Consider the following 12,290-nt stretch of genomic DNA (forward strand, 5'->3'; position numbering starts at 1 on the left):
CTGAACAATAAGGAATGAAGCAACTCGGACTGTAATCAAGCTTTTTCATGAACCGAATTTGACCATTGTCCTTAAGGCAAAAGAAGTTTCTCTCACCAAGCACAAAAACAGAAGAAACTGCCTGATTAAAGGAGACAACGCATATATCCAGTGCTTGCTCTCCGATGTTTAAAACCCAATCCACCTTCAAAAGAAAAAACACGTTCTAGAAATCAGTTGAGAGCTGCATATTAAAGACAAAACTTGCAGAAGGCTTAGAACTCATCAAGTTAAATGAATATCATTAACACAGATAGAAAAGCAGAATCGAGGTCTTTTTTTGAATGAGAAAATATTAGTCATCTTCTTATTATGAAGGCAGTTGGTGAACAGTGGCTTTCCTCAGGGGTTGGTATTGGGACCAGCAATGTTTAATATCTTTGTCGGCAACACAGACAGTGGGACTGAGGGTACCCTCAGCAAGTTTGCCAACGACAACAAGCTGTGTGGAGCAGTTGACACACTGGAGGGGAGGTATGCCATCTAGAGGGACCTAGACAGGCTTGAGACTTGGGCCTGTGCAAACTTCAAAGTTCAACAAGGCCAAGTGCAAGGTCCTGCATGTGGGTCGGGGTATTGATCCCAAGCACAAATACAGGCTGGGCGGAGAATGCATTGAGAGCAGCCCTGAGGAAGAAGGACTTGGGGGTGTCGGTGGATGAGAAACTCAACATGAGCCAGCAATGTGCACTTGCAGCCCAGAAAGCCAACCGCATCCTTGGCTGCATCAAAATCAACGAGGCCACCAGGTCGAGGGAGGTGATTCTGCCTCTTTACTCTGCTCTGGTGAGACCCCACCTGGAGTACTGCATCCAGCTCTGGGGCCCCCAACATAAGAAGGAAATGGATCTGTTTGAGTGGGTCCAGAGGGCCACGAAGATGATCAGAGGGCTGGAGCACCTTTCCTGTGAAGACAGGCTGAGAGAGTTGGGGTTGTTCAGCCTGGGGAATGGAAGGCTCCAGGCAGACCTTATAGTGGCCTTCCAGCACCTAAAGGGGGCCTACAAGAAAGATGGGGAGGGACTCTTTATCAGGGAGTGTAGTGATAGGACAGGGGGTAACTGTTTTAAACTAAAAGAAGGTAGATTTAGATGAGATATGGGGAAGAAATTCTTTACTGTCAGGGTGGTAAGACATGGGAACTGGTTGCCCACAGAATGTGCAGATGCCCCATCCCTGGAGGTATTCAAGGCCAGGTTGGATGGGGCTTTGAGCAACCAGGTCTAGCGGAAGGTGTCCCTAGCCATGGTAGGGGGTTGGAACTAGATTATCTTTAAGGTCCCTTCCAACTCTAATCCTTCCATGATTCCATGACTTTCCTTATGGCGAGTAAAGCTACAAAAACATCACCCACTTTTTCAAACAGTTGTGAATTGACAGCTACGCAGTTCACTTCAGTATATTTAAATTTTAAAATACACATCCCATTCAAAATGAAAATGCTTTATACTTTAACTATTAAATGAAAAAAGAGAGTATTAGAATCATTTAAATCTGCTTCTGTACATATCCCTAGATATTAAGGGCAAGGTTAGAGAGCAAAAGGTGATAACTTATTCTACCAATACATGTAAATGGAAAAATAGACAAAGTTTTAGGTGCGTAAGCCAATATTGATGCTTGCAGTCACTAATGTACACCCGTGATTCTGAAGAATACTTGTGTATATGATCACTCGCCTACTTACCCAATTACGTATATTGATATAATAAGCAATTACTTACAAATCCCACCTTGCCCACATCCTTACATCTTTAAACAATACTACTGCTTATTGATACATTTCATTGGTTTGTTATTTCAGCTCCTGTGAGAAATTTCAACTAATTCACACACGCAAAAATTGCTTTTTACTGCTGCCAAGCTGGTTAAACAGAAACTCAGAATTTCTGAAGTCAAAAAATATCAAAGTTCAACTCTCAGCACTTTCTATATGAACAGCATCAATCATTTTGCATAAAGAACACAGAATGTGTTATTAAACATACTGATATACGATGCTGGAAGTGCCATCTTAAAAGTCAAAGGGAAAAAAAAAGCACCAGGCTTATAACATGCATCTCCATCTATGCTTCTCATTTTAGGTTTTAAAAAAAGTATTTAGTTTGCAGCATATCTGAGGAAGCTTCCAAATTTCTTATGTAAAAAATATCTCTTCTCCCAATTCAGAATGCAGGATTCTGATTGACTTATATTTTGAAAAAATTCTACGATTAGCCACTGTTAGATGCTCTCCCCATATTTTACTGTCATACCCGAAATATGCTGAATCTAGCATTTTATGCAGTGTATTTAGCAGACAAGCAATTCCTCCGCAGGACGATACAGAATGAAATTCTCTTCCACTTAGTAAGAGTCAGCTCAAATATTAAAAACCTTAGTCACAGTAACTTCCTGAAAACCACTGAATCCACAGGTTTTTGACAAAGAGAGTCCAGGATACTAACTATTTATGGAGACATATTTCACTGCTGAGTTTTCTCTAAGTACAAGGATTCCCCAAGATAATCTTGTAATTCCAATACAAAGTCACAAATAGACTTAAATTAAAAACATGAGCAATATTTCAGGTGTACCTATTTATCTATTTTGCTACAGTTTAAGTTTTATATTACAAAGACTGCCTTAGAAATAGTTATTTCCAGAATACAGTTCTCTCTTTTTTTTTCTTCTCCTTAGAATAACAGAGAGTTTTAAGACCCAACCTTAAACAACTGAGGCCCCAAGAAACCTTAACAGAAATCTACTGGAGTCTTTCCATTGCCTTTAATGGCAATTGGATCAGGTCGTTACTTAGCATTGGTCTTTTTAACATATATGTAGGTTATGTAAAATAAACAGGTTTTACCGCAACTCTTTTTCCAGAACTAAGTTTTTGCTGTTCTGTTTCTTGTCTTTTATCAGCATCTGTCGCAAACGCCAGCACTTGGTATCTGTTATAGGAAGATTTAAAAAGTAAAAAAATAGAATATATCTTTGTAGTTAATACCCTTATATTAAGTAAAAAATAAAATATAGTTATCATAGTATGAGTATAAATGCACAGTAGAAGCACAATCTAAAAGGATTGTTAGAAAGCCTACGGCAACACATCTATCATCAGCAAAGATGTTAAAAGAAATATCACTGTAGGATAACAGCTAAATGTAAAGGCAGAAATGAAAACAAACATTTCTATTCAGATTTTATCTGGTGTTAAAATAAATTCAACAGCTAAATACATTTGAGGATAGAAATCTAGACCACAAAGACAGAAGCAAGAAACCAACCTATTTTCAAATTGTGAAATTAGAATTCTAATAAAAAATAAACTTTTTTGCTCTTATTAAGCTTTAAAAAAAAACACCTAAACTGCCCTGAAATACAATCTGCTATATCTAACAGTTACACTCAAGCACATCTATTAGGTAATCTAAGTGGTTCCAAACCAAGAGATAACAGTAAACTGGCACTAGTAGGTGGTACTTCTAGCAAAACATGGGAGGTTTGAGGGTTTGGGGGTTTTTTTTATTATTTTGTAACTGCCAACTATACTAAGAAAAAACGGCAATGAAGACATTAGAACAAAAGATGTCAACTGCCATAAAAGCTCCACACAACTATCTGTCCTCATTTACACCTATGCAATCCTCAATGTTCAATCTGTGCCCTCTCATTGACTCTCCTGTAAGTATTTTTCCTGAAGTTGTGCTGCTGTCCTAACCTACTGAACTACCCTATTTCCAATGTATGCACATTAGGCAATCTGTAAAATACTGATGTTTCCAACAAAAGTGAAACAAACAAACAAAAAAAAACCCACCTAAAAAAAACAACTTATCCAAAAGACAAAATCTAGAAGTCATGGAGTGCTATCAGCTCCTAAGCTCAAACTGACACAATTCTGAATGTTCCAATTCAAGTCTAACAAATAAAAGTACATATTTTTGTATATTGTCAAAGTTATAGCTTTAAAATGATGGCACCAGCAGCTCTCCCATTTCAGATGCATGTATTGTGGTGCTCGCTACTGAAGGATTTTAGTTTCTAAAATTATTTTACTTACAGAAGTAAACTACGTACTTGGAGTAAGAAATTTAATTGCTGAAGGTGAATGCTATGACCTAGTTAAAAACACTAAATAAGCTGCTTTTAGTACAATTATCATGTCTTTAAGTGTCTATATGAACAAATTCACTTCCCTTTTTCAGTTTAACACATTTATAAGAGAAGTTACAGATTATGACCTAATAAATTTTTCTCTTTTCACCGTATTATATTAATAGTCTTGGCTAGCACATTATCATTTTATTAACTAATCAGCGAATAATACCTAGTTTTCAAACTAAACTCAAAATGAACAGCAATATGTATTGATGTTTAAGTACCAACTACCTGCACACAAGTCTTTCATCACCAAAAACTCAAGCCACAGACGACCAACACAAACTTTCAATTCAGCTATCACATCAAGTATACAATCATTTAAATAAGAGGCATTTTGCTTTTAGATCTTGAAAGAATTCAGAATCAACACAGAAAATATTGCTTTCAGATGAAGGCATTGGTCTGTATGAGCTATAGGAAGATGGGTAATTTGAAATTTGGCAACCTGTTCTGCTAAAACCACTAGATAGAACTGCTATATTTTTCATTTACTATAATAAGAAAAAAACATGTTTAATACAACCATAAAAATAACCTCTTCTCTCCTTACCATATCTATTTCCTTCACTTTAGAAAGATTTCTTTATTCTAATGCCCTAATACTTCAAACACACACTAGAGATTAGTACCACAGTGTCTTAATACATGGCACTAAAGACCAATAACCAGAACCCAATAAGAATTCCTTTAAAACTACACCTTCCTACAAGACAGCATACGCATGAATCACTGACAGACTGAGGAAAAATTTTAGCAACATTTGTTGGAAAAGGCAAGAATCTAAGTATAATGAAAACATATGAGATATTCATTTTAAAGAAATAATATTTCTTTATACCTTACTAATATAAATAAATTCTATTTTAATGTATTTTTTAGGAAAAATATTTTTTCTCTTTATACCTTACCAATATTAATAAATTCTATTCTAATGTATTTCTTAGGAAAAATATGAATTTTTCTATTAAATTACTTCCACTTGCAACACATCTTTTCCTGTGTTAAGAAAACAATACACAACGTCAAGCTTAAGCAGCATAATAAAAAGATTCTTGCTTGAGAAATTCAGGAGATAGAACAGGGTAGTGTGACAAAGCATCGCGTTAGATTAACATTCCCCAGATTAGAATCCCAAGGCATAATGTATAAAAAGTGGCAATCTTTTTTTCTTTGATACAATCATATCTGAAAAAATCCATAAAGTACTTGTCAGCCCATTCCTCCAGCTTGATGAGACTCCCCTGAATGGTAGCCTTACTCTCTTTATATTAGTCCCTTCCTACAATTTGGCATCATCCTTGAATTTCAGGACATGCATTCTTTCCTATTTCCCAGGATGAAGATGTTACAGAAATACAGGCTCCAGTATCAGCTCCTGAGGAACATCACTCATCTTTGGCTGCTAGTTAGAATTGTGGACAACTACTACTCTGTAAGCCTGACAGCTCTGCCACTTTTTCATCTGGTTTTTTACCACAGGTAGTAACTCTGCCCCAAACACCACCCCACCCCAATTTACTGCTAGGCACAGCAATTAAAAATGCCGAAGAGCAGACCTTTTTTCAGTGGTGCCCAGTGATGGGACGAGGGGTAATGGGCACAAGCTTGAACATAGGAAGTTCCATCTTAACATGAGGAGGAACTTCTTTACTTTGAGGGTAGTGGAGCACTGGCACAGGCTGCCCAGAGAGGGGGTGGAGTCTCCCACTCTGGAGACATTCAAAACCCGTCTGGACGCTGTCCTGTGCAACGTGCTGTAGGTGACCCTGCTCTGGCAGGGGTTTGGACTAGATGATCTCCAGAGGTCCCTTCCAACCCTAACCATTCTGTGATTCTATGACCTCGTTAGTCTTAATGAAGAAATGATGAGGCAAAACAAGCATTAAGTTCCTTGGTCTTTTCCCACCTTTATCAAAGTTGCCTAATCAGTTCAGTACTGACTACCTGATCAGTAGCAGGACAATTTCCTGGATCTACCTTTTTACAGCTGAGGTATCTGTGGAAGCCCTTGCTCTTCAGACCCTCCGCCAGTAGAAGTTTTAACCACGCTTTTATCTTCTTAATACCATTCCCTGCGTGCCCACATGATATTTTATATTCCTCCTTAGTAGTCCCTTTAACTTCCATCTCATACATTTCCTTTTTTCCATTTGAACTCAGTCAGGAGTTACCTGTCCAGTCAAGCTGCCTTCTGCTACTTCTTATTTTCTTGAACATCGAAGTGTTCTTGGCCTTTGAGAAGGTTATCCATGAAGATTCACCAGCTCTCCTGAGTCCTTTTGCCTTTCCAGGGCAGCCTCTCACAGGACCCTGTCTACCAGTTCATTGAAGAAGCCCAGATCTGTTCTCTTGAAATCTACAGTCTTTAGTCCACTGCTTATCTTTCTCACTTCTCTCAGGATCTTAATCTATGTCATCTCATGGTCACTGTGCCCAACATCTACAATACCCAACAGCAGATGCCATTCCCCAAATATTTCTTTCTTCTGAGTTGTGGATTCAGCAAAGCATCTTTCCTAGCCAGGCTAACACCTGCATCAAAAATTTTCCCTAATGCACCTCAGAAACTTTCCACATTGCTGAAGTCATTATGTTGCTCTCCCAGCAGTCATTAGTCCTCCCTAAGAACAAGAGCCTGTAACAGGGAAACTTTTTGTCTAAAAAAAGTTTCATAGCAGACATCCACCACAATGTCCCCTTCCCCAAGCATCCATCTGATTCTAAACAGATGGATGCTTGATAAACTCTCAACACAGCGGTTCCATAAGACAGCCCCATGTATTCAAACTGTTTCTCCATGGTGAACACAATTACCCCCTTGTCTGTTTTTCATCTCCTGAAGAGCCTGGAGTCATCAATTACAGCGCCTTAGTCATGCAAGCTACCCTGTCACATCTCTAACCGCACACACAACTTCTAGTTCCTCCTCTTTGTTGTCAAGGCTGTAGTTGTTTGTAAATACACACTTAATATGGGTCCTCACTCATCCCACTTCCTCTAAAGTATTATGAAAGCATCCCCCTTGGTGCACTTGACCCTTATAGACCATCACTTGTATGCTGTATTAAGCACCTATCCCTCAGTCTAGCAGTCAAGGAGGTTAACAAGCCTCCTCTACCACTTTGTCAGGCGGATTCCATCTCTCCCCACCAGCCCTCATTCCTTTGGGAGGATCCTATGATAACAAAAGCCAAAGCCCTGTCTCAAATCTCTTCTGAAAACTGAACAGATTCATCAGATTAACACCTATTTGCATCAAAATAAAAATCCTGTTGAAACAACTGAAGGGAATATCTTGCTCAAGCAGTATAGTGCAGACCACGCTGAAAGCACAGATTAGATTGAACTGAAGCAGGGAAAACCTGGCACTTGCAGGACAACATGATGTGTCTTGATATGCTAACACATTTATATACTTAACACATATACACACGTATATCACATATAAGTGATATACTTAACACATTTATATAAATAAAATAGGACCATAAAGTCTTCAGGACACACAGAATGCTTTCTTCTATGACTGTACAGAGACAGTAATCACTCAACAACATAAACCATTTTATTCTTCTTTCCTGCAACCACCTATCACCTGTTCTGGGATACAATATTAGTAAAGGCAATAAAAATTAGACATGATTACTTTTCATTTGTTCCCATACTAAGTGATGGCACCAAAATATGCTATAATTACTGAACATGAACACATACTTGTAACTCTCAACTTGTTGACAAGAAGACACTGTAATGAAAGAATCTGTCCGAGAACTGTAAGTCAAGGGACCAGGCAGAAGAAAACCAGGTAAAAAACGGCCAAAAGCATAGCTTTCCTGTTCAAACAACATGAGCATTCCATCCATGGACTGTATGCATATCAAATCCCGACCTAAGGAAAGCAAAAGAAAGAAATACAAAGGAAACAAAGCAATATTATTTATATAGTTTTAATCCTAAAATTGTTAGTAAATTGGAATAGTACTCATAAGTAATCCTAACAAAAATAAGATTCATTTTAATTTACATGAGTGTTTACTATGAGAAAGAACACTAAATATACCAAGCTCAATAAAAGGCTTGCATACCAAAATAAACAAACTAGATTTTTTGAGAATAACATTCAGCATATATTAAGAGCAAAAAAAGAGTTACATATTTTATTTTAAACCAAAATTTCTAAAGATATAACTATTACAATTTCAGTTCAAAGAAAGTTTCAGTACTCCCAAAACCCCAAATTATTCTGGTTCTTAAATGCCTCTACATCTTACAAGCAGTCATAACAACTGTGGTTTAAAAATAACCTATTCTACTCTTTCAAGTCTACTTAAGCAACGCAACAGAAAATCCTACAAATACGTATTGTTGTGAAAATAATACAATGATAATGTTTTCCACACTTTGCATTCACATTTTCTGTCTTCAAGGAAAGAAAAAACAAAATAGGCCCATTCAGTGTTACAAAAAAGACTAAAAAAAAAATTTAAAAATTCAATTTGAAGTAAATTAGCCTTGTTCATTATTCAGCAGCCTCAAGATGTGACTTGTCATGCCTCAGGTACACCAATCTAAATTCAAAGTCTCATTTTGAAGACTTCTGAGATCAGAAGCTGATTACGCAGTTTGCATTTCATATGCAAAGGTAACAATTCAAACAAACAATATTTTGCATGCATTCAAAGAGAGAGCTGTACCAGTAAGACTAATACCTTCTGAAGTTGACAGAAGTATCTAGCCTGAATTCAGAGATAAGCCCCTACACTTGCAAACACAACATGAAATACTTGTAATTCAAAATGACTATTCACCCCCATTAAAATACTCCATTGTGCCTCAGGAATTATTCTACACGCATCAAGGACCCAAACAAATTGTCTGTTCACTAAGCTCCAGCCTCAATCCTTTAAGAACTGTTTTCTAGTATAGGAAGGTGAAGCAAAACTAAAGTAGACTAAAACTTAATTTTACACTTACATAAAGGTAACAAAGGTCAAAGAGACACTCAGTATCTGAAAAAGCAACAAATGTAAAGTACAATGCAAAACATTGTTCATCTCCACTGTGCTTCTTCAAAGAAACTTTCATTACTTAAAAATAAATAGTAGTGTAATAGGTCAGCAGTACATCATGTTACTTGTCCTTGTGATTAAAACATACAATAAAAATTTAGCTTAGGATAGTAAAAAACCCCAAAAGGAAGGGTAAAGCAGCTGGGTCCTTTCCACTTGCCCTCCCTCATACCTTTTTCAGATTTTCCCATTTTCTAAAAATCAAGTTCTCCCATCCTTTTTTCCAGATTCTGCACATAATTCACTACACGTTCTATAAAACCTGTCGCAAATATCAACCATTAGATAGGAAATACATTGAAAGTGTAATTCATGCTGTTCATTTTGTAGAGGCAAAGTTGAATCTCTCAGTCTCTAGTGAAAAAATTAAAATACTTCAATCCTCCACACCAGTCAGTATATACATAGAACTGCAAAACAATTTCAAGTGTAATTTCAGGAACACTGATGGCATTTCAAGCACTTAATCACAACATCTGTTTCTTCCCTTATGTTCTACACGGACTTTTCCTGAAAACCTTAAAGTTTATTCTTATTTAATGGAGTTTTGCTGGTTCTGTCTGAAAGCTCCTAAAATGCATGCATTTTGAGGGATAACATTAACTGACAATATCAAACACTAAAATATAAAACACTAAAAAATACTTGCTTTAGCAAGGTAGTAATAGCACTTCCAATTGACAAATCCATAAATTAAAATAGAGAAAATAACTTTATTCAACATTGAAAAAAATCCATTATTCCTTATTAAACATGAGAGAAGTACTCCATTGATCAAGAATTCTTGGTGGCTTCGAAAAGAAACTTAGCTGAGAAACAACAAAAATCTTCCTAAGCTGAAAAATGTCAGAATCTGTACGAATAAACTAGTATGTTATACAAAAGCAATTCAATGTGGAAATCATAAAAATACTGTCCAAAAGTAGTCAGGCTGAGATTTTGCCTGATAGTGAAGTCAAACCAGTATCTCTTTGGGTTTTTTCTAGTACTGCAAGTGAGAAAATTTAAATATATTATCTTTATAGCAGCTCATTAAACCAGTGACCACTTGTCACTAGCAACTTCAAAGTCTCAAAAGTTTAATCTGTAACATTCTGAAGTTTGTACCACTACACTGGAAACTTGAAACATTTTAAATGTTTCCTCTTCTATCTGCAGATTAAAGTCATACATCCCTCTAGGAAATGTAGAGTCTTTACCTCTGTTAACAGCAAAAGTCAATGAAGAAACGTTTCCTGTGACAAAATGCAATAATTTTTGAGAGAATTATGGTTTTGACATAGATCTCCAAAAGCATTTTCTAAACAGACCAATTGTTTTAGAGCTATGATTTTCCTAGGATTTTCTACACAGACTCTTTAAATCATAAAGCAGGGTTTAGAGCTTCTGTTTAATCTTAGAATTTATTGTTTATAACATTAGAAACATATTCTACAAGATACAAACATATTAGATATCCATACACACACACCCCTCTTAAATGTGCATAACTAGGACGTTTCCTCTAAAATTATTTATATAAATCAGCTTTATTAAGTCTTTCAGAATCATTTACGCTCTTAGATATTCTTCATAGGACAGACTCCAGAATTGTTTGATTTATTGATAACTTGTAGCTGACATTCTACACCTGAAATATGTGGTATTCAAGAGGTTACAGTGACTACTGATCATAGGCAGAATAAACATTTGGTTTGCTGCTTATACTGAGCCTCTGAAGTGCTAGCCAAGAACACTGCAACGACTTTACTAACATAAAGGAGTCATCTCCCTCTACTCTGTTCTCATGAGAACCCACCTGGAGTACCGCATCCAGCTTTAGAGTCCTCAGCACAAGAAGGACACAGACCTGTTGGAGCAAGTCCAGAGGAGGGCCATGAAGATGATCAGAGCACTGGAGCCCCTCTTCTATGAAGACAGGCTGAGAGAGTTGGGGTTGTTCAGCCTGGAGAAGACAAGGCTCCGGGGAGACCTTATAGCAGCCTTCCAGTACCTAAACAGGGCCTACTGGAAAGATGGGGAGGGACTCTATCAGGGAGTGTAGCGATAGGATGAGGGGTAACGGTTTTAAACTAAAAGAGAGTAGATTTAGATTAGATATTAGGAAGAAATTCATTACTGTCAGGGTGGTGAGACATGGGAACAGGTTGCCCAGAGAAGCTGTGGATGGCCCATCCCTGGAGGTGTTCAAGGCCAGGTTGGATGGGGCTTTGAGCAACCTGGTCTGGTGGAAGGTGTCTCTGGCCATGGCAGGGGCATTGGAACTAGATGATCTTTAAGGTCTCTTCCAATCTAAACCATTCTATGATTCTACAATATGATTCAGAAATCGGCAAGAGTGATCTATAAATAAGTACCTTTTATGTTTCAATTAAAAAATAAAGCAACATGCATATGTGAATCTGGAAGTTATTTAATATTAAGGTACCTATAATTCTGAATGTCCTGCTTTTCATCACTACCAGTTGACACCATCAACTATTATTAGTGTAAGTAAAAAAAAAAAAAACCCCAATTTATTCATAAAAGAATTGTAGCAACTAGACAAGTTCAAAGAATATCACTTGAAGCACACTAAGGCTGTGAGCAGACAAAGTAGTGAAACCAATCTAATGCTTTGCTACTGCTGGCAGGAGCATCCCTTCTCACTTCCTTCCCTCTGGGTCTCCATTTCCCCTTGCTCTGGTCATATAGTTCTTTCCCACTCCCAAGCCAGATTTGGTACTTACCTGATGGCTGTTAACGTGATAGTAGGACACCAACCTGAAACTGCAATTTTTTTAAAATGTTTCAGATGAGTGAATCGTCACTCCACATAAACATCTTCATGCAAGCTTAGCAACTGCCCAGGGTGACCTGGAAAGTCTCAAGTGTGACAGACATGGCTCTGGGGGTGATGGTTAAGGGTATGAGGGCCCAGGTGGTTTTCCTCCCTGATCCTCATGAAGATTGGGAAAGGCATGATCAAGACTGGTCACCCTGCAGGTACCCACAGCAGAGCTTCGTTTTATGACCATGTGACCCTCTTTGAGGATT

General features: G+C 37.5%; 1 protein-coding gene across 1 annotated transcript in view; it reads right to left on the reverse strand.

Moving 5' to 3' along the window:
- Nucleotides 1–12,290, reverse strand: part of BBS9 (Bardet-Biedl syndrome 9) — a 316,290-nt gene that overhangs the window by 273,120 nt on the left and 30,880 nt on the right. The window contains exons 5-7 of the mRNA XM_009886210.1: nucleotides 7,900–8,074; nucleotides 2,888–2,972; nucleotides 1–184 (exon numbers count right to left, since the gene is read on the reverse strand). Of these exons, the coding sequence (XP_009884512.1) occupies nucleotides 1–184; nucleotides 2,888–2,972; nucleotides 7,900–8,074 (444 nt within the window). The remainder of the gene's footprint in view (nucleotides 185–2,887; nucleotides 2,973–7,899; nucleotides 8,075–12,290) is intronic.

Source organism: Charadrius vociferus, unplaced genomic scaffold (assembly GCF_000708025.1).
Source record: "Charadrius vociferus isolate BGI_N301 unplaced genomic scaffold, ASM70802v2 scaffold545, whole genome shotgun sequence".
Classification (NCBI taxonomy): domain Eukaryota; kingdom Metazoa; phylum Chordata; class Aves; order Charadriiformes; family Charadriidae; genus Charadrius; species Charadrius vociferus.